General features: G+C 39.0%; 1 protein-coding gene across 37 annotated transcripts in view; it reads right to left on the bottom strand.

Annotated features, from left to right (window-relative positions):
* The window catches only part of celf5a (cugbp, Elav-like family member 5a), a 192,045-nt gene extending 177,943 nt beyond the window's left edge, over positions 1-14,102 (bottom strand). For all 37 annotated transcript variants that reach the window (XM_055164599.1, XM_055164598.1, XM_055164618.1 and 34 more), the window contains exons 1-2: positions 13,748-14,102; positions 145-227 (exon numbers count right to left, since the gene is read on the bottom strand). In XM_055164599.1, the coding sequence (XP_055020574.1) occupies positions 145-227; positions 13,748-14,102 (438 nt within the window). The remainder of the gene's footprint in view (positions 1-144; positions 228-13,747) is intronic.
* Between the last annotated feature and the right edge of the window lie 9,959 nt (positions 14,103-24,061).

Here is a 24,061-nt window from a genome sequence, read left to right as displayed (position 1 = left end):
AGGGGGACTGACTGAAATGCTTCCCAAAGTAGACCGCTGCTGGCTGGTGTGTTGTTGTGTGCAGATGGCATAGCAGACCTCCATAGAGGAAGTCAAACGTAGGACAGAAGAGAGAGTGTGGACAGACAGACAGACAGCACTTACCCCTGGCAGTGTCTTCTGTTCATGGAGAGCATTCTGGGCTTTGATGGCCGACTCCCGAGCGCAGTAAGTGAGAAATGCACAACCTGCAACAGATCCAAACATATTACTTTAACACATGCACAATTGTTGCTACCAAACAGCAAAATAATAGCATGTAATAAAAGTACGGCTTTAGACCATGTCCCGAAGCAAGCAATAACAAAACTGACAGTATGGAATAAAAGACTTGATCAGAAAATGGGACTCCAGTATTAAAATTCCATAGGACAGAGGGAATGGGAGTGAGAAGTGAAGCAATCATTTTTCCCTCGACTGTCTGAATAAATAGATTTGCTTGTGTTCTATTAATGAGGTTCATAGGGGTTACCATGCATCATATTTCTGCCACTTTGAAGATGGTTTATTAGCAGCCAGCGCATTTGGGATCTCATTTCAACAGCAAAATATATTCAGTGGGTGGTGATGTATTATAATGTCTTTGCATAACCATATCCCAGTATTTTTTTTTTTTTTTTTTGTGGTTCCTCATATATTACATATTCTTCAGTGTGCTGTTTTATTTCAGCATATGGAAGTGTCCTTTCTTTAACATTCAAATTGTGGTATTTCATTCTGATGTCAAATGTGTACTGTGGGTGCACTGTATATTGATTTGGAAATTATTTGATATCAGATACCACTCCAAACATGACCATCTGCATTAAAGGTCCTATGTTACACAAAATGGATTCTTGTGAGCTTTAAGCCATGTTACAATGTAGTGTCCTTGGGAATTCTATGGCTGAAAATTATCCAAATGATTCTTGTGTGTATGGAGTTTAAAAACACAGTGGATCACTTCCTTTATTACAACATGACATCCCAAGGTGGAACCGTGTTTTCTGTTTGAGAGAAGAACTCAGCCTAAATGCAGGATTTATGTATTAAACATGTGTGAGTGAAACAAAACACAAATCCATGTTGTGATGAGGAAACAATAAACAATTAGCCAGGCTGGCGCCACCTAATGCCGCAGCTCAATTTCATTTCTCTTCAGCGACTATAGGTCAGGAATCGGAATACACTAGACAGTTTTCAAGAACCCCGGAAGTTGTAGACCGCGCACCGGCCAATCAGCAAAGAGCTGTGAAGCCATGACATCAAACTCAAGCACCTGTCTGGGTCCCTTTTTTTGGCACAGCACAACAGTAAACAAAGCGGTCGAGATGGATGTAGACGAAGCCATACATTCTGTGTTGGCAATGATTCCTGAGATCGAGGATTTAAAGCCGGAACAAAGAGAATGTTTGGTGAATTTTATCAAGGGGAAAGACGTTATTGCCCTTCTTCCTATGGGATTTGGCAAATTACATATGTCATGACCAAACAGCAGCGATTGGTAAAATAAAAAAAGTACCCGCCTACCATAGAGTGAATAAATCCTAATGCTGCGAGGTCAGACGGTTTCCATGAAGTGAAACCGGTTGATGAATCAGGCTAACAAACACAGCATATATCAGAAAATAGCATAATATTGGCCCTTTAATCTTATAGGTATAGCATACTTTTCAGTATTTTGAGCAATCTGCATTTTCAGTGTTTTTATTCAGGATGGAAGCATGGATATCTTTTTACCTTTTTGTAGAATGATTTGAAGTCTTTTCAAAAAGTAAAAAAATATATATAATATTGAAAAGAATTTAACAACAATAAAAATATTACTCATTGCTTCCTTCTGGCACTGCTCACCACTGTTTAGTCACGAGTCACCCTCCTTTTGAGCAGATGAAAAATGGTCCCACAGCGTCTAGTGTCATGACCTTAAAGATGGCTGACTGTAGCAATGGTGTCAGAGTGGTCCCTCCTCTCCCTTGTCCCAGCACCCTTAACCTAATGATTTCCAATGAACACCCACAAAATCACTCAATCACTCAAGCCTCTGTCTAATTCTCTTTCTTTGCTCAGTGTCAGCTCATAAAAAAATGCATAGGTGGTAAAAATATTACTGTTGTTTTCTTGTTTTCATGTGCATGGGTTGCTTGTTTCTCAAATGACACCGGGTAATACATGGGATCTTTTTTTTTTTTCTTAAGGCATAGTTGTTTGTTTACTTGAAATCCTTGCTTCATCTCTAAATAAGAAACATGTTTTTGTATTACAATCACAAACATGATTTATTTTTTAATATGTAATGCATAAGGCATTGTGGCTAAATAAATTAATAATAAACACACAACTCAGGCAAACAAGAGAGAAACATGGACTACATTTAAATGTGATTCTGCTTTTTAATGTATGGCTTAATAAGAATTTGCAGGCCATGGGCAAAAAGATTTAACAACCCTATAATTGGAATCCAAACACGTACAAATTGCCAGTGTTGCGATGCATACCAAGTGCAGAAGTGGGAGCTGGGGGTTGGGGGCATGATGAAATTGTCTGAAACACAACAAAAAGCCACTGTAATCGGAGTGTGCTGACACAGCACTGGGGAAGCCTTCCCATTGCAGGAGATGATCTTCAGCACCATATGAGAGCAACTTTAAAGGTATCTCTCAAACAATGATTTCAGCTCCAGGGCTAAAGTCACAAACTGTCCCATATGTGCCCGCTCTGCGCCTGCCTCTCTTTACTGTAGTGGATTTATGCACTCTGTAAGCACTTGCGTGCAGGGAAGTGGACCAATTACCCTCAGTCACCATTGTGAATTCACTTGTAATTAAACACCACAGTAAAGAGAAAAGAGCCTGGTTAAGACAGGAGGATACAGGAAATACAGTATGCCGTATTTCTGCCCAATTCAATTCTATACCTTCTATGGTTGCTAGTTAGTTTGGACAAATCAGGCAAACATGGCCAGCAGTAGGATAGTAACTCAAGACCAGTATAGGAACTAAGAAGAAAGGATTACACAAACATGCATGAATCAGTCAAAAGACAATTTTGAATAAGATGACAATGGATCAACATTATAATATTAACTCATAAAAGTAAAGTAGACATATTATGTCCCGTTTAAACTTAAACATTCAAGCATGTGATGATTCTTTATTCATCTTCTTTTTTTTTTTTGCTTATAGTCTTCTAAACAATCTTGCCCTGTCAAACAAGCAGTCAAGCCACTCCTAAAGACTGTGCTACTTTTTCAAAATACTTACTGCCACTTTCAGAGCCTTTGCTCCATCCACGTGCCCCAAGGGAGTCGAACTACCCTCAGTGCAATGAAAAAGTGTGAACCGGTTCTCAATGTGTCGTTTCCTTGGCCAGAAAGTGTGAAGGTAGCAGAACCCGGCCCTGGCACTGCTCTCACATCATTTGCACTTGGTAGAAAATGCTATCACTGGAGTTAAAGTATTCTTGCTTATTTCGTTTACTGCCGCGTGGGTCTCAGAGGGGACTGATCGGCTTTTGGGGGTCAGAAGCGGAGGCACACATCATCAGTGCTGATACAATGTGATTATGGCCTGAACCAGTGCCAGACTCGGAGACAGGGGCGCGCTGCCACACTTTGGGACAAGCAGGGGGTAATCGGTTTGGGCTCTGAGAAGCTTTTAACTCATATAATCACATTCACTCGAAGGCAATATCCTCTATGCTTTACCTTTAGTTTGAACAAATGGTTGATCATTTTTGCTATTTACTTCTTATTTACTAATCATGTCTAATTTTTTTTTAATTTTATTTATTTAGCCTTTAATTATCCAGGCAGAGGTTAAATAAAAAATGAAGACAGAAACTTTAACTAAAGGTAAAACCTAAATGTAAGTGAGTATAGCAATTTTCAGTACATGAGCATATCAATTTAAAATAATAAAATCTATACCTACTTCATTCAGTTCTTTTAGCAATTACAGTCTCTGAGCAGATTTGAACTTTGAGCTCATCAAATCCTTTTCACTCTGAAGAAAGTTCTGATGTTGTGTTCACACTCAAATGATCACTGCGATGTTTGGAAGATAGAGCAAGAGGTGTAATGAAGACAATGAGCTGAAGCATGCAGTTGGCACTGACTTTCCGAAATGCTCTCACTCATTGTTCTGACAACAATATTTTCTCTGCCCACACTTAATGGGCTTGTAATGAGCACAGTAATATAAGCACTAGCCTAGCGTAACCTGTAAACCTTAATTAAGTCAGACAGCCACCTTAAAGGGGCGCTGTGTGCAGTCACCATCTCCTAATCCCGGGGCTGAGTACTCTTCCGTCAGTTTTTCATCAGTCGATCCATGCGGTCATCTGGTCTCCTAATCCTCCTCCATTTCCCCTTTCACTGCTCCTCCCCTCAGCCTCTCACCTTGAGCAATGCTGGGGGGGCTGGGTGGTTGGAGGGGGGGCTAGATGTCCATCATGAGGACAAGAAATAGTCCCGGGACCCTCCCTGCTATCCTTTTTGACCCCTGACTAGAGGACCTGAGCCATTGATTTGTTGCTCCTCGCTCACACAGACTTGACTAGGCCGTGAGCAGCAGTCTAACAGATCCATAGGCAGCACATCCCAGAGGACGGACACACTGAGTTATTTGCACAACCTCAATGCGTGTTATCATCGAGTGAGCCATGTCTAATCAGTGTGACAAATGACATAAAGGTAAATTTAGGAAGTAATGTTGTTGGATTTGGTACTGAAGAACAGAGTTCATGTAAAACAACAGAAGCTGAGGCATTGGTGTTTAAATTGTTCAAGTTATTAAAGAGAATTAAGTTGAAGTTCTTTTGTCAGCTTCTGTTTTACAAACTCACTGGCTAGCTATTAAATACATTCAATACCATTCAGCAAGAGCCATTATCAGTGTGGTGCAATTTCCACAATTGTCAGATAGCTGTAAGGTTGATGCTTATAGATATGTAACCATTCAGTCTCACATGTAATAACCACATTTGATTTAATCCTTTTATCTTCATACCAAGAGAGGACCAAAGTTAACATGGAAGCGTTGTACTTAGAATACCTTGGTATCTTCCAACATGTCTGCTCAGAAGCTAACTAAACTACCAGTGTCCGTGTTTGGTCTAAAGATTACCATCCCAGAAATACAAACATACTTTCACATTCTACATTGAGTCTATGCTTCTATTCTGATAAAAAAAAAAAAAAAAAGCTTTATTTTTTCTTTTGTCAGTAAAGGTTTTGTTGGTTTGTTTTGAATTGCTATAGCAGTATCTCCATGCACTGCTGCTCATTCTATATGTGACAGCAGGTGTAGCATTTTGGCACCATTAGCCCCACTGTAGTGTTTAAAGCAGTCTTGCCACTTCATTGCTGCTCTTAAAGCCAGGCCCTGATCTATAACGTATATACGAGTGGCCAGCATCCCTGATGAGCGGGCTAATTGACACTGTTAATGGATGGACTTTCACAGAGCTGTAAATAATGTGCAGGGGTTCACACTCAGTGCCTCCTGCTGTAAACTGGAGTTCACCTGCCAACTGTCCCTCCCCCAGCAAACTCTCCTCTGACCACAACATTTACACACAATCAATACAAGTTTACAGCAGCCCTCCCAGTCAAAGTCACAAAAGTGCACATGTCCAGGACACTCACAACTAGCAAAACTAACTTCAATAGGAACTACACAACATGTTCCCTTAAGTTAGATGAAATGCAAGAAATAACATTATAATATAATTGTATTCTGATAGCAAATTAGGGAGCAGATACTAACTTAACAGAAGGAAACTGCTATGAATGAACAGGCTTATTTTGTGAGATTTAGTGAGTTAAAATTGTAATTTAGAAGAAAAACGATCAGACAATGGGAGAAATAGTGGCAGGTTTGAATTTTAGAGCATTAAGTCTGCAGGTTATCTCAGCATTTAAATTCTAAACTTTTTTCTCAATAAGGTGGGTGGGCAGACTGGTTGAACATAAACACATCTACTCTACGTCTACTCTACTATATACTATTGGTAATGATGGTTTGTGTGGTTGGAAACACATATTTTACATTAAAAATACATTTAAAAAAAATATACAGAAAACATATTTCTCACATAGATGAACATGTCTGCTGCATAAAGTCAGATTCCATATTAGATGTGAACTTCAAAATAATAATGTATGTGCCCTTCTTTTTAAAAGTGAAAGACATTTAAGCCTTGGAGACAGGACATTGATCACAGCAAAGCCACAATCACAGATGACTGACAGCAGCAAACCGTCCGGCTACTAGGAGGCAGATCAGGTTTTCAGACGCTTTGATTTTACAAATTGAAAGATACCTTTTAAGATAAAGCTTCAAAAGCCCAGAGGACGCTGGGAGGGAGAAAAGAAGTGAGGCGGAGAAATACACACACTATCCCTTATACACTAATTGCATGTCGCTACAAACAAACTTGCACTGAGTAGTCATGCATTTGCTCATTAAATTCAATATATAAAATAATTGGCACTTAACAAGCTATACTCCGATTGCATTTTCCCCCCATTAATATTTTGAATTCTGAAAAATGGGATTTAATGTACTTGTCCCAGCATGCTTTTTCCTGATTTCTTTATTATCACATGTCACAAAGAGCAAGTGAAAAGTCATAATTAACACTAATGGTCTGACTAACAAGCAGGCACCGGTGGTAATTGGATCGACATATACTTCTTCGGCACCACCTTTAGCACAGAGAAAAAGGAAGGAAGGAGGGATTTGAAGAAAGAAAGTTTTAATGAAAGTCTAATGAAACTCTGATGAAAAATTGCAGTCTTCCATGAATCTAACCCACACAGCCAACAATAGCAAGACGATAACCCATCCACCGTTAATTAATTTCAGTAGCCGTTTTTAATTAAACCAGATCTATTTTGAATAGTGAAGCGCAGCCCAAGTGCCGAGCTGGAAGTGATACAAAGCCGTCACGCTGTGCTCATTCATCCAAACGAACATTTGATCATCAGAAAAGAGAGGGAGAAAAAAGAAAGAAAGATTTATCTTTCATACGTTTCTCTACGGCCTATCTGGCATGTCATTTTGTGGTGTTTCAAAAGATTGATAAGTGTTTAAGAGGTGTAATAGACTAGACGGACACATAATAAGCAAAGACAGGGTTTAAGTAAATAATGTTTGATTGCTAAACAGCTTGTTTTCTGTATATCTGTATTGGTGGTTTTCAGATTGGAGAATGTGACTTTGTCATTCTCTCAGAAGGGGGGCAAGAGCAGTTTTTACATTATATTTTCTTATGAAATATCTAAAAGGAAAATACATTTCCTGGTGACTGGCCTCATCCATAAACTTCAGATATTTCAACAAAAATCTGCATTTCAGCAATATTCATTTTAGCTGCCCCATCTGTATTAAATAGAATGTTGTCAACTGAAACCTAGCAACTGAGAGGATTTTGGGGATAAAGCAAAGGTCAGGCATTTAACCTTTCATTTGTTACAGACCACAATTTTCAAATGCTGCAAATTCATATGAGAAGAGCATTTAGAATGAACATTGTCATTTAATGTCTCAATAGAAAGCTTATTTACACCCAACTAAAGATTTTGATCTCCAGGTATGGGCCCAACATTCATTTCTGCTTTCTTATAAACCTCCCTGTTTTTGCCGGGTAGTGCCTTTTTGCTGTGGACCAGTTTGGCAATAAAACACAGAAATGGTTATCTCCAACACTCTTCCTTCATTGGAGAGATGGATGTAAAGACTTGAGAAGTGCCACGTGACTAAACTGATGGGACGTGTGGGAATGGTAGGGGGGACACGGCCATACGTTTGCCCACAGATGCTCCTTCTCACTCTCTATCTCTCTCCCTGCCCACAGTCGAGCCCAGGATGGGAGCAGTCTTTTGGGGGAGGCAGCCTGGCAGGCAATCAGTGATGTCATGCCAGCAGTGCAGAGATGGCAGCTTAACCTATTTTCAGAAATACCACACAAGTGCTATTTATAACCGTGCTGAGCTGCATGTATCTTCACACGTCGCTCACAGTCCTCGCAACTTACACACGTTTCCCCTATACTAAATACAAATCAGTATATGTTGGTTTAAATCATATCTTAAGGGGGGTTCAGTAAGAACAGTGTGCTGCCATTGTAAATGCTTTTTGAAATATGAGAACAGTAGTATTACAGAGAAATATGATTGATTTGTTGTATGTTACATTAAAGCAAATAAAAAACTAAACTATTAAATTATTATGCAAAAAATATCTCTATATTATTAGCAACAATCTTAGTAATTCACACAATTGAGTTTGTTACGTTTTTGATTTTTTTTCTGTTGTGATTTGTAGTCTGTAGCTTTGTCCTGTTTTAGCTCTGGCCTGCATAGTCCAGATTCCGTCCAGCATGAACCTTTGTTACTTGATTTTATTCAAGTCCTGCATTAGTCCTAGTCCATTTAACAGTTTATAGTCTGAGTTACTCTTATAGTTTTTGCTATAATGTTTTTAGTAAAACTCAATGTTTTATTCTTTTTTCATGATTAATTGCTTTTTGGGCCAACTGGGACCAGAGGAAGATATAAGAAGAGACATTCAGCAAATATATGTGGCCTATGTCTGGAAACTGAGGCTGGCACAGAGGCTAGTGTGCTCTAGCCTGCACCCCTAGGCTACAGTGCAGCACATCCACTTTCATTTCTGAGGTGTTCCTTGGTCCTTCGCATAAGAGAATCATTGCTCCATTGCCTTCTCCCTATATTCTTTCCAGGTCCCAAACTGCTGTAACCTGCCACTATAGTAGGCTCCTGTGTGTCGCGCGCTGAGCCATCACTCTCCATGCCTCCTGCCTGGGGATAAAAGCAGCCATTTGTTTCAGCATCTCTGACAAACGCTTCATCTTTTCCCCTCCACTTATCCATCTGCTCATACATCCATTGTTGTGTGCCCACGTATGTGCCAGCCTGCCCGTCCCCATCCCTCTCTGTCACGTCAGGACAGCTCTGTGAACGGGATCAAGCGACACTGCTAAGTCATATTCACTGTGCGGATACATGTAATACATTTGTGTAATATTCATTCACACCAGCACCAAGGGCTCAGGGCGTTTGGCATTCAGAGGGATGTGACAGCTTGACTAATCTGTGATTGTTTTTTCGGCCAAAACACCGGGGTTATATCAAGCCCTCCAAGGCCACGGTAGTATAAGGCAAGACAAATAACTTATTATTTTGCAAGCTTGTACGAGGCTTTATCGCATGAGTTATCCTGAACCGTTCCAAAATAGAGAGGGATTATCACAAAACATTGCATTAAAATCTCCCCTCTCTCTCTCCTCTCTCTTGTTATTTCATTTTGCCTCTAAAATGAATCTGTGCCCAGCCAGGCTCAAACACAACATTAAAGCACGCACCAACCCCCTCCTCCTCTTCTGCCTTTTCTGTGCGTTTCCTCATAGCCCCCCACCGCTCCACCCCACAAGAGTACATTCTGCTCTGTAGGCAATGGCACTCACTGTTAAGCTCCACATACAAAATAGATAGGCTTCTATCCCTCTATTTAGACTAAAGCAATAGCTCTGACCTTTGTGTGGTAACATGAAAGAGGAGCATACAAGAAAGAAGTACACGTGCAAGAAATATGACCTCTAACACAGGAGAAATATAGTGGTACTTCATGATTTCTTTATGCATATTTATAACAGCACAACAAAACGCTGTAAATTATGTTAGTGATAGTGTTAGTGTTAGTGTTAGTGTTAGTATTAGTGATATGATATCATTTTATAAAAGCATACAACTGCACAAACAAATAGAATCTCAGCAATTGAAAACAACCGAAATGAAAAAACTTGATCATATCCACTGTAATACAATCTTTTCATTGCAAAAAAACAACAACAAATAAGTTGTTTAATAGTATAGTGTGTGATTTCACTATACTATTAAACATCGCTCATTATGAAAACAAAAAAAAGTTTATGATAACTGCATCCAAAGCTTCCACAGCCTCAGATGTGTGCCCACTGTCCCTGCTTCAGACTCCCATTAGAACTAACACATTCGACAAAGGTCACCAAATAATGGCCCTTCCAGCAAAGCACATGAAGACATAATGCTCAGTGATAATGAAGGTAGCATCATGGCACTACATCAGTGCTTCTGTGTGGAGGCAGATGAGGAAGAGAGACACAGGAGGTTCAGGTTGAGCCTATGGACAGTAAGCACCAGCACTACATGCATCTGAGAGTGAGATCTCTGAGGAGATGGGGCCGGGAGGCGAGGGGAGGAAGGCCTTTTCCTAGGCCCACAGCGGCTGTCAGGAACAGTTGAGCTGCTGCATCTTTTATGAGAAAAGCCCGATGCTTATTACAATATTTACAGATGTTTAGAGATTGTAAAGTGAGTGTTATTGCTGCATTTACCTCAGATTGGTGGCCTTTGCTGACTGACCCCCACAGAGCACTTTACTTTCATGTTTTAAGTGAAGAACACAAAATACAAGTGATCTTTGTAATGATGATTGAAATAAAAATGCTTATGTCATTTTGTTAAATAAGTAATTACACAGCATTGTGTAATGCAGCACTCTTGTCATATAAAGCCTGTTTGTGGTGTGTAAGAGAATCAGTCCCATCTGTTTCCTCAGGGGGGAGGCTGTCCTACAGCAGTGCCGTGATCTTTGACACTTTCCATAAGGCGCAGAAGACATTATGGAGATGAACATCCTCTATTTCATATAGGAACACTGCAGTCTCTTATCAGCACTGTGGTGCACTAGAGCAGCAGTGGGAAGTGAATGTGGCATTCAAACATTTACAACATCTTGGTAGAAACACAGTTAGGGGTTCTATGAGCCAATGATAACACTATGGGTCTCAGGCTAGGCTAATCTTATATTGACTGTGGCCAGCTAGTTATCACTTACCTTAAACATTTAGAATTATCATTATTATTATTTTTACCTAAATAGATCTCTTGCTTTTACCTTGCTAGTCCACTGGAACTTTATCCATCAGACCATCTTCATATGAAAAAAAATAAAATAAAATGTGTATAAATATTTCATAGAAATACTGTGGCTGAGGTCTGCTGCAGTGTCTCACCTAAGATATTTATAAATTCATTAACAGCTTTCTTGAGATCGCAAAGTGCACCACTGTCAGATCGGACCAGGAGGCTGTTTCGTCTGTCTGTAAAAAAGAAAAGTGCTTTCTTTGTCTTTGTATGTATGTGACAACCACATACAAGTTTAAACTGCTGGACCAGGAATGCAATTAACTACATAGACACGTAATTTAACTTTTCCTCACTATTGATCTTAGCACATAAACATATCACATTATATGCAAATAGTATTCCATTCCATTTATAAATAACAGCTAATTAAAATTGAAAGGAGAAGTTTTTTTGTTTTTTTTTACATGCTGCAATGAATCCCACATCAGGAAATCCTTCACCTATTAATACCAATTGGGCGACAATAATTGGCAGGCCATCGACAGCGTGGGCAGAATTAATCATTTGAGGACTCTCGACAAGACTGGATTTTTAATTGGCAGAGGCAGCCACTGTTTAGGGAGGCAACCAGCTGATCACCCGGGAGACCACTGCTTCAGACAATGCACATTTGCTAATCCTCTTGAGTCGAGTTATTACGGCCATGCATTATTATCACGCTTTACAAACTAATTCCATGTTTTCCCCTGTGGATTACCAACAACACAGGGGATAGTTGCATAAGAAAACAAATACACAAAGCACAAGGCTGATCAATTCTGAAAGCTGTCATAATATTAGAAGTTTGGCTATACTGTTCGGAGAGTTGAAATGTATCACTGACAAGAGTCTGTTGGAGGAATGATTTACTCATTCAGTATAAAGCAGTTAGCACAATTATGCCCATTTGTCCGGGCTTTGGAATGGCCCAAACATGCCAGTGACTTCTTATTTTGCCAATACATGAATCCAAGTATATTTCAACATATGGCCATGTTTAGGATTGCAAACCAAATGCTCACTTACTAGTACTTTACGTTCTACCTGAAGCTTCATATTCAACATTCTGAATCTAAAACTGCCTTTGTTTTTGCATTGCCAACATTAATCTGAGTTTATGCAAGTTATATTTCAGAACAAGGGACAGATGCTGGCACTTGAAATTTATACCTGAGCTGAGCCATAATAGCGTAGTGCATTTTCAGACAATAAAACAACATTTTGTCTTAATAAAAATACATAAAAATGCTTAATTGTTCTTTTTCTCTGACATGGTGATCAGACAGCAATCCTTCAAGAGCTAAAAACACTTCTGCAATCATTATGCAATACTCGGCAATCGGACTATAGTATGTGTAGGCACTGATTCAAGCTGTTAAGAAGCAGGACACATATCTTGTCTGCCATAGGGTATGACATTACAGTAAATATTGCCTACTTTCATTATTTTAATGAATAATTTAAGTGTAATTTATATTTATTAGAAGATTGTATACAATATGTTGTCATAGTGGTCATTGTTGGGGTAAAAATATACAACATTACTTGTTATATGGCACTAGTTTAAGACACAGGTGCATATAGAAACTAGTAAACAATATAAAAAAAATACTAATATACTTAATATAGAATAGTATATTTAAGTGGTGTTATAAATAACATGGCCAGTGGACAGGGTTTGTTTAAAGAGGGCTTCATTTTAACTTAAAGCTGATGGGTTAGTTATTGTTGTGGGCCAGATAATCATATACAAGTCGGATCTATGCAAAAAGACGTAGTTTGCTACAATATTACTTTAGAAATGAGACTGTTCTAGCTATACACACACATCACAATGATCTATCTTGCCTATAGCTGCCTATAGCTGCAAATATAGTGAAATATAATTGAAAACTATGAGACAATATGTTGCAGTATGGGATTAAGTTAAAGGTCAAGTTACAATTGCCCAGTCACAAATGCCAGGGTATGATGATGATGATGATGATGATGATGATGAAGGCTATTCTCATCACCATTGTACCAGTGCGCTCGGCTGTATACGGCTTGGTAATGGAAGCTGTCAGTGCGCACCGCGAGCTTCCACTGCGTCCGTCATCTTGTGTCATCTCTGTGACAGTTTGAGACGGCCACAGCGTAGCCCTGTACGAAACCGATTTCAGAAGCTGCCTATGTGCCTAGCCCGTGTGTGATAACCACGACTCCCTCTGCACTCGCCTGCACATGGGGGAGATGTTAAAGAAAGCATATGGATAAATAAATGATGCCGCCCCTCCGCAAAAAGATGGGACTGGCAAGGGGAAGGCTCGTTAAAAATGCATTTTTTCCAAGCGCCTCTGCCCCACTTAAGCGCGTGTAAGGAAATACTGTTCTGGCATCAATAAGAGAGAAAGTGGTGCCATGTATCAGCTGTGGTTTTTGTGTACATGTAAATAATACGTGTAAACGCCACACGTGTTGAGGCTTAAGTGTTAAATCGTGTGTTTAACAACATAGGCTAAAGGGAGAATAAACCAAAACAACGGTACGCGGGACAACACGTCAAAACTCGTAAATGTTGGCAATAGGCTATGTAATGCACGCTCTATTGATAGCACCACTGGATTCTACAGGAAAGGGCGCGTACGTAGGCTACTGGGTCTTATTTACAAAATAAAACGGGTAGTCATACCTAAATTGCAATGTTTACACGTGAAAGGAAAATAATACGCACGCGTTTGAGCCAAAATGGCTGTGTGCGGGGCGACACGTTACCTTTGTGCATGCCGGTGTATCGGTCCTTGAGAACTGTCAGTTCGTGGATTTTCCCAAACTGTTCAAACAGCGGCTTCAGGTCTTTCTCCTCCAAGTTCCGCGGTATCTGCCCAATAAACAGCTTAATGGCATCTTGGTCTTTCATGTTGCCGTTGTCCGGATGAATGGAAATGGATTCTGAGCCGTTCATGGGTTTGGGGTACTGGTGCTGATGTGGGAGCAGTGGTGGTGGCGGCTGGGTCGCTGGTGCCCCCGGTCCGGTGTAAACCAGGCAGGAGAGAGTGGGCTGGGGCGGCTGGGGATGCTGCTGTGGATGCTGCTGCCTTCTTGTTTCAGTCTGAGTGAATCTGGCCATTCTGAGCTGGGAGCAGAGTGGATAATAATGACAACACGCACACACACATACACACACTGTGAGAGAGCAAGCACTCAGCTGGAAACCAGGCTGACTTTCTATCAGACATAGTACAAAGCGGAGGGGGCGATAGCAAAGAGAAGAAGCGCAAGGCAGCGACATTACGCGCTATGCAGCGGCATCTAGTGTCATGAAAAATGTACTGCAATGAATAATTACTGTAAATATAGAAGAATACTATAATAAAGGTTGGGCATTAACAGCAACTGGGCTTTTTATAATATGCTGTGTGTCCTAATCTAATTCCCAACAAAGTTCCCCTTAAAGAAAGCCCAAGTAGTATGTAAGATGTCAATAAATACACATTTACATTATAAATGCTAATAAACTTGTCTACGTAAAATGTAGAGAGCCCACCCTTTAATGGTGTATGTGAAGAGCTAATTTCTCTAATGACATATTGATGGACAAAGTGAGTTTTTTGAGGAGCTTGTTTTAAATAGCTTTGGCAGCTGTTGGGGTCATAGGGAGAAAGGCTGTGTTTTGCTAGCGTCAGTGGCAATGTCATGAGCAGTTTGCAGTGTTTAGCCTCTGGAAAGTAAAGCAAACCGTATTTTTGCATTATAGTAACCTACATGCAAGTGTGTGGGAGGATATTAAACATATGTGTTAATATGATAAGATAACATATAAAGCATAGACTAGAAACATTTGGCGATAAGGGAGTTGGTATAATACAATGAAAAATCAAGTCATACCATATGTTTCCCTCTTTTGGGCTGGTCCCGGTTTAGAACTAGAAGAGGTGTAGTCCTACCTGGTTTAACACTATTTGGTCTTGAGTAAATTTTTTTAGACCCAATTTAGATCTGGTGGTATTGAATGGCCATATATTTGCTAAGGTGGAACATGCCGCAAAAAGTTTGAGAACCACTGCTACAGACTTAATTAAAGATTAGATGTTTGTAAGACAATAATAGATGTCAGCTAACATTGCATTGCCACACCACCTCTTAGTTAATTATTTGCATGAACCAAACACACTTTCTATCTGTACATCTCCAGCCAGTCATTAAAGTAAGTCAAGGCCACAGCAGCAAATATGAGCTATAATTAAGAGACTTACTGTAAGTAGGTCTGCTTTTCAAATAGCACTGGGCCTAATCCCTCAAGAGACGTTTTATTTGCATCATTTGGCTGCTCTCTGCTGACACTGTCAACAGCACTCCACTCTAAAGCCAGTGTCACTATAAAACTCCCATTTAACACAGCTCCAACTACACTGCCGCCTATTGACAGTAACTTAAACACAAGGTGCACTTAAAGTCAGACTCATTTCTAATTACAAGCCGTTTAAGAGTGGATTAAATAAAGTGATATATAGTGGGAGTGAAGGCAGGCTGCAGGCAAAGGGGAGCTGGATCAATAGCAGTGCTGTGGAGGGCTGGTGGACTGTGAGGGGCAGATCTTTAGGGGGTCCCTCACCAAACTTCAGCTCAACACTGACTGCAGCCCAGGGAGGAAAAAGTCTGAGTAGGGATGAGACTTAATCTGCAGAGGGGGGACATTATCATATTTGTTTCTTAACACCAGCTTCCTTTGGTGTAACTGAAAATAGGCTCTTCGATGTTTAAACTGTTATTTTAAATCTTTTTAATCTTTAAGTTCTTATTTTGAGTGCTTGCTTTTTACATAATAATAAAACATGTCCAACATACATGTTCAAGAATAGACAGAAGCTAAAAACTTACAGGACACTGACATTAGTGGTCAATATCACCTGGTGGTGCCATTTCTTTTCATTCAAACTTTGTTCTTTTCCATTCAATTTCTCTGTGCAGTGGGGTCTTCAATGCCTTCAGATGGACGGCTGCCAAAGTGCTGTTTGTTTTCGATTGGTATAGCGCTGGTTCCCTGGGTTATTTTGCTGCGTTATAAATGTATTGATCAGAAGAGGCAGGCCACTTGCTGAATGTGTCTCGGCTTGTGAATAGGGGCTGGCAGGGAGTGAATATGTTGTGTGGATGGCTCAGCATGTTGGTCCTTCTTACATGTGTATAGTGAGGGGAGCAAACCAGGGACACATTGCTGCTCTTGTCCAATAAGCCCTTTCTGGGAGATGGTTATTTTTAGGAGTGTAGCCAAACGCACACGGGGAGGCCTATAGAGAACTTCCACTTCCATGGCTTTTTATTGACCAGTGCCATTAGTGTTTCGCCGGAGCTGAGGGCAAGTGACAAGAAATCAATAAAGGTCACACTATTAGTGCGAACTAAAAAGTTACATACAATTTACACTGGCTGCTGTTGATTCGACTGCTTGTTAACCAGTGAGGATGTGTTCAGCTTGGGAGGACTTGGTGAGGCCCACTGGGACAGTGAGGCAAGCACCAGGAAAATCGCTTTGCATTCTGGGTAGAAAGTCAGACAGACACTTGGTAAGACACTCCTAATTACCTAAGTTCATCACTATATTTAGAGAGATTCTGGTCACATATTGTGCAAACACAGTAAGGCACTTGGGCGCTAAAGCATACAGCACATAAGCAAGAGTTGAACTAAACCATATGTCAGCCACGCACTCTCTGTACACTTTTGGAATTCTGTAGACATGCTCATATAGACATTTTAATTATGATAAATAGAAATATATATATTTTTTTTAAATTGCAGTCATGAGTAGAATAACAAAAGCAATATCTAATATTATTTGAGTAAGTAGTATTTAAAATAGCAAATGTAGTAAATTCAAATCAGAAAGGTAGTTGAGAGTATCTGACAATGAAAAGTTTACATTTATAATTTGAAACCATTTTGGTCAGTTACTTTGGACAGTTTTACTTGTCTGAATGCATGGTACGAATGAGGAAATCAACGTGCAAACTGTGTAACTGTTGCTGTTCTGGGAGCCCGTTTCTCTCTGCTTGGGCTGGCATGGAGAACTTCTCAAAGTGTACTTTAATAAGCAATAGGAGTTGTGAGGTGTCCCCTGGCGCCTAATTCTACACTGCACTCCCGTTCTGCATTGCAAAGCACAACTGCTCAAGTGGAAGGTGTTGTTGGAGAAAATGAGGGTGTGATGTGATGATGGCGTTTGGCACTAGAGACAGTTTTATGGACCAGTGGGTTTACAGGCTGCAGATGTGAGAAGAGCAGGAAGCTGTGGGCATCACCTTTCTCTCAGGGCTTTAGCCCCACCAGCTTAAACCAGTGGACAGCTGACACATATCGACCATGCTTTTCACATACTGTCTCTGCTCACTTGCCCTAAATAGTACAGATAAACAAGCTTTAGGAAATTCTGTCATAGTTTGGTCAAAACAAAACAAATATGTTTTTTGGAGTTTTTATATGCATGCAATAAACTGTAAAGAAACTCCTAAATACACTTTCTAATATCATGTATTATTCAGATGTTCTAAAGCTGTGCATGCAGTTGTGAATAAGAGTGGTGTGCAAAAGAGTTGGTGAGGGCTAGGAACAAACTAGAACTGTGGGTAACAGTTTATTTCCTTATTTAAAATTTAGAACATTTGGTACCCTAGCTTTAATAATCAGAACAGGTAGATATTCTAGTAAAAATAAACTAAATCAGAAAAAAATATATAAGCACTCTTTTTAAAAAGTGTGCGCTATATTAAATGGTGTCAGTAAGTATTACTGAGACAAATGCATTTGGACTTTAATACATTGAGGAGAAATTTAAGTGCAGATAAAATATGTCTACTCGCATAAAGAGACTACAGCATTTTACAGCCAGTTCTATAGAGGAGGCCCATAAAGCCATAAAAACCCAGACTTCACTTTGCAAACGAACAGTGGCACAGACGTTGCCCTTTGGAGGACTGTTGTCAGATCAGATGAGTGGATAATGTTCAAAATGATTCATGTTACATAAGAAAGTGTGACTTGTGCTAACATGACTGGTTTAAAACTCTCTGGTTTAAATAATGTTTTGTGCATGACGTGTCTCATTTTATGTCAGCAGTCACTCCCAGGTGAGCCAGAGTACAGCACAGCAATCACTATCTGAAACAGACATATGAGCAACTACATATGGGGAAAAACGTATTAGTATTTATCATATAAAATACAGCTAGATACTAGCTTTTATTTTTAAAATCCCTAACACACTGGGATGAAATGTGCATGCAGGTAAGTGCAATGTCCCATAGAAACCAAGCTAACAAATAACTTTTACTTTGAATAGTTAAATTTGTGAGTAACTCAAACCAAGGGCATTGCACTTATCAATCTGGCTTCTGCCAGGTTAATATGACACAGAAAGGAAATAATCTGGCTGTAAATCGTTCTAATATGTAAGATCAGCACAAAATTAGCATACACATTTTTATCAGAATATAAAAAAAAATTGCAGAACATGTTCTTCTAAACATGTAGACTATTTGTGTCAATAGTGCAAAATTTGCACTTGCACTTGCTGCATACCACCACCAGATAGAAGCAAAGTCCCACTTTGATGCCAGCATGTGTCATCTGAGGATCTGTCTTATTTAATGACAAGTCCTGTGCACTAAATCACTGCCAATACCCCTAAAACTCATTAAATTCATTCCTATCACTAATACTGACACAGTAAGTGCCAGCCATGTCGTGAGGCATGAGGAGATAAGTGGGGTTGCTTGGCAGAATATTGCTTAACTTTGGCAAAACTACAAAACCTTTGGAAAACTGTGTGTGCTGAAACTGTGTGTTTTTTTCTTTGTGTATCATTAGTGCTGATGTGGCTTGACCTTAAGCAAAATATTGACATAAAGCCAGTGGACATGTGCCCTGGTGGGGCTCATGCCCACACATCATAAAACAGATGAGGAATGATTGACAAACCTTTCAATCTAATATGAATGTACGGATATCAGCAATAAGGAAACAAGGTGGTGATTTGAAAGGGAGTGTTTTTAAATTATGCCTGAGTATTCATCATTTAAAAAGACATATAGTATGATGTTGTGCTTTAATGTGTAAAAAAAGAATTTCAGGTGTAAGTGGGACTGAATCAAAAATCCCCTTTCAAAGTTAATTCCTTTTGCTGAGGTGCCTACTATATTGGCTTATAAATGATGATGATATTGTGATCTATAATAAGAACAGAGGGAAGAAATAAGAGTAAGGGCAGTTTGTGGGCTTTTGACTAGTAGGGGTTTGCTGCAACAATGGGCAAAAAGTGAGAAAGGGCAGCACAGAACAGTGACTCAGATTTTTTTGAGTCAACAATACCCCAGACACTGTATAAGAGCAGAAACACAGGAGGGACTTTCACAACACACTGATGCATTTTAACCTGAAACTAAAAGGAAGGTATAGATTATTTTCCATGCTGTACAAATCCACTGTAATTTGCAATAAATAACACAATACCTTAAATACCTTAGTAAATAAAGAGAGCATAACAAATCCAACAGCTGTCATTGTTAAACCTCATGGAATGTAAATGGTCGAGCTGTTAATTACATTTGGATTTGAATGAAGACACTCCCTGTCTTCTTAAATATTAAATGTAAAAAAAAATAATAAAAAATAAAAAAACGTTCAATCTAGGTGTTGTGAACATCCATTGAGCTGCAACTGAAAGACAGATGTGAAATTTAAATACATGTGTGAAAGATTTGAGATAGCATGTACATTTAAGGTGAAACAAAAAAGAAAAATAGGTCAAAGGACACAAAAAATTCTTGGTATTCAAAAACTACTTGCATCAATTTGTAATAGCAAAAAATGAATACAAAAACACTGTAACTGGAAGCTAGATATTGATTGTTATTGTTATTATTCAATAACCAACCTCTGCGGGCTTAAAAACGTCAGAAGTAAGGTTTTTATTTGGGGGTTGTTCCCAGATTGCCAGATAAAGTGCCAAATGTTCACAAACACACCAGGAAGACCTCTCTCTCACCAATAAAGACCTTCTATGAAATACAGCACATATTTTGAATTAGTACAAAAGACTAATGTATAAGGCCAGTTATTTACACATTAGTCTTCTGGGAAATGCTCTGCATTGATTTTTTTTTGTTTTGTTTTCTCTTCTTCTATTGTACCAAGAAGTCCATCAGTTCCTGACAGTATATTATGTAGAAAAGCAATTAATTCCATAAAAAGTGCCCTAGAGGCCATACTTCCCATACCTGTTCATTTAACAAAACGAAATAGGGGTTCATATTATCACATTATCTTTACTATTATAAAGTTTGAATTATTTTAAGAGGACAGATATGTTGACCATGACTCACTTGGCATAAACAGAAATTATAAAGATGACTCAAGAGAAGTAACCACTTCCAGGGAATTTTTAACAAAAGGTGAAATTCAAACAGCATGTAGGGTCAATTTAATGTGAGACATAACTTCCATTTTAGTTATGTGGAATGTGTAGCTTTGAAGATGCATCACTGCTAGAACTCGTCCAGAACTAACCTCCTATCCTTCACTTAATATTTTTTACAGTTTTGACAAAAATAACTGGAGGCCATTAGAACACAAGATGTGCAAATAAAATGTATTACTCAGGAAATGTCATTAAGTGGATGTTTGATTGGAGCCACCTGAGCAGCAGAACTAAACAATAAAGTAAAAAAAAAAAATGTCAACAATTGTTTAGTTACACTTCACACAAAAATGTCTTATGCTATATTGTACCTGCTATTGCCTAAAATCAACAACATCCCACTCAGGAAAGACTATATTTAGTGACCTTTGACCCTGGATCTGTGGCCACTGCAGTGAAGTGGTAAAAGGCAGGTGACACTCATTGGGCTAGCATTGTCACAAAACTGAAAATCAACAGAAGATTGGTTATAATAAGGTATAACTGATGTAAGAAATAGAGAGCAAACAAAACTGCTGTGATTGAACATTAGCTAGAACTACTTCAATTTTGACATCAGCAATCTGGAAAAATTACTATGTTTGAAATGTGCTAGTAAGTGTGGAACAGGTTAAAACTGTGTTATGTGATTTTTGAAAAAGTGTGATAAGTGTGGGGCAGACTACCAATCTGTGACATTGACTCCCACCACCACAATCACTAATGCACACACCACTTTCATATTAGGCAAAGTGGGGGAAGGATCTTGCCTAAGAACAGAATGACAACTTCTCTATTCTTCAGGTTCGGGGACCACTGGTTTAACCGCTGAACATGTTCCACAGAAGGAACATCCAGTGACCTTGTCATGGTGCAAATGATAAAGTAAAGTTCTTTAATGTACGGTCGTTCACTGTCAACTGTACTTTCAAGTCTGGACATTCTTTTCGCTCTCACATTCTCCAGCTAATGCAGGTACCTAAACTGGGCAATAAGTTAATAAGCCATTTTGTGTTTGCTGCTGTAAAAACATTAGTACATGTGCTGAAACAGTGTATATAGAGTGGATTTACCAGATGTGTGGAAGTAGCTCACAAAGCCCACTGGAAGTATTTGTACTGAGCACCCTGGAGCATGAGGGAGCTGGACATTTCTCTGCACGGGATCACCACTCCTTCCTCCTCACAGCACCTTTGCAAACATCTTCATCAGATGTGCTGAAAAAGTATATATAAAGACTTACTAAAGGCATCAAAGCACAGGAGAGAAAGATGTCTGCTTTAACAGGTACCACACATGACCACTCATTTATAAATGAATAAATAAATAAATCATCAACTGTGGTTGAAATGTCTCTCTTCTGGTTTATGAGTACACTGAAATTACTCCGGTGGCACTTTTTAAAAGAAATCATTGCACAAGGACAAAGTTGTTAGGGGGATGAAGATTGTGTTTTGACTTAATTAAATATCATGTTCTAAAAATGGTCAAGGTTTATTCATGTTAATGCATTTATAAGACTTACAAACTTTTACCTCCAGATGAGCATATTACCATTATACAGGTGCATATTGCAGTCTGTTTTTGTTTTTTTCTGATATATGTTGCAATGAATTAATTAAAATTTTATGAGATTAAATCATAGCATTCCTCTTTGTGTCACCATCTTTGGGTCCCTCCTTAGAAAGGCATGCATTTTTATAAATAATTTCTGACCAATTATTTGGAGAATTAATTTACAATTGACAGTAAATGTTTAGTTCTTAGGTCAGACTATTTTTTAGATGTTTTGCAGGCTCATGCAATAAATACTATTGGCTTATACAACAGCACAAGAGCTGAAAAGGAAATAAAACAATGATTGCCTGTCCTACTGTATATTTGGATGCAAGGTGGTCTGGGAATACCTGGGAATACCGGACACATAATCCATCAAAGTTTTTTTTTTTTTTTTTTTTTGACAGCCATTTATTTATAGCACGCATCTCACGCAAATGTGCCTGTCATGCAAATGTGAAAGGCATTTCTTCAGAATGTTTTTTTTTCTACATCCAATTTGGTAAATGGTCACACTTTTATAGAGTGCTTTGCCACCTTCAAGGCACTCAAAGGCCCTTCCAACACCCATTCACTCAGACATTCATTCACCAGTGTACGCAGACCCTAGGGGCGAGGTGGGGTAAGTGTCTTGCCCAAGGATAGCAATCATCTGTGGGAGCTAGAATCACACCACCAACCTTCTGATCAGTGAACAAATGCTCTTACCAGCTGAGCTAATGTTGCCCACTTTGAGGCTGGTGATATGCTAGGTCTCTGTCACAATAACACATGAGTACTGAATACTGAAGACCACATTATACCACTGGTATTTTCACTTGCACAAAAATCCCAGTAAACCCTTTACACCCTTACAAACCTCTACACCACTACAGGAAAAAAAATGCTGCTGCTAGGACAATAGAAAGTACATATGATAAATATTCACTCGTGAGCCAAGAGCATTGAACCCAAAGAGCCTTGGCCACATCTGAGGGCCAGAAAACGTGACTACCACTGCTCAGATCCTCGAAGGTCCAACGACATAAGCAGAAAACAACTTGTCACTACAGCTACAATGCCCTGCTTTTAAGGTCAAGACACTTATCTCACAAACCCATAAAAGTGAAGCAATGGAACATGTTTCGATCTCCTGATATACTGTGTATTCAAAGAGGATATGAAAAAACTCTTTGACTGTTGTTATTGCAATGACAAGATGCTCTGAAAACCTCACTTGCGTTGCATTGATGGCGTCCTGGAGTAGCACTGGTACAGAATAGTAGGATACACAGCCTTTTGATGATCTGCTTTTTACATTTAATAAACATTCTATGTCAATTTTTCTTTAGCTTGCATTGAATGAACGAATGATACACGGATTCATTATGAATAATCAGAATGCTACTGTCAATGTGTAAGTAACTGACTTCTGGTAAAAAGACCATTTTATATGTACATCATGTAAACTGACCATGACTCTGCTAAAAAAATAAAAAAATTTCTAATTTAAAAAGCGTATTGCGTCTTCCATGGTAGAGAAATTGCACTACTGTACCAAGGACACTTCCAGAGCTGTTCTTATTGTCTGGCCCACCTCATCTTCTTATAGTGAGAGTGTTCAGATAAATAAACTTCACTTGTGTTTGACATCCAGTCTTTTCGTCTTTACGATTACATGATGTTTTCAACAACACTCCATAGGCATATTGTTTTTGTAATGCAACCTTGAGACAAAAAAAATATCTTTGTCTGTAATGACTCTATACATATTTATGCACTGTATATTTTATAAAACTATTGTTGGAGAGAACCATTGTCAATCAGGTCAATAATCACTGACCTTGACAGTAAAACTGAAAACAAACATGAAAAAGTTGATGGCTAAATACAGATTGACGAAACAGATTGCCAAGTTCTGCTATAAAATAATACTTAACACTTTTACACATACTTTAGAATATATAATACTTAACACACACACACTCACACATACACACATAACGTCCAATTCTAAATTAAAGTACAAAACTAAATAAGGACAGTGGCTCAGTGGTTAGTGCCTGTTTGTATCAGTGCAGATGTTGACGTGTCCGTAG

Source organism: Boleophthalmus pectinirostris, unplaced genomic scaffold (genome assembly GCF_026225935.1).
Source record: "Boleophthalmus pectinirostris isolate CB_2022bp ecotype Guang Dong unplaced genomic scaffold, ASM2622593v1 HiC_scaffold_7, whole genome shotgun sequence".
Taxonomy (NCBI): Eukaryota; Metazoa; Chordata; class Actinopteri; order Gobiiformes; family Gobiidae; genus Boleophthalmus; species Boleophthalmus pectinirostris.
Note: the sequence above shows the minus strand (reverse complement) of the source record. Positions and strands in the feature narration are given on the sequence as shown.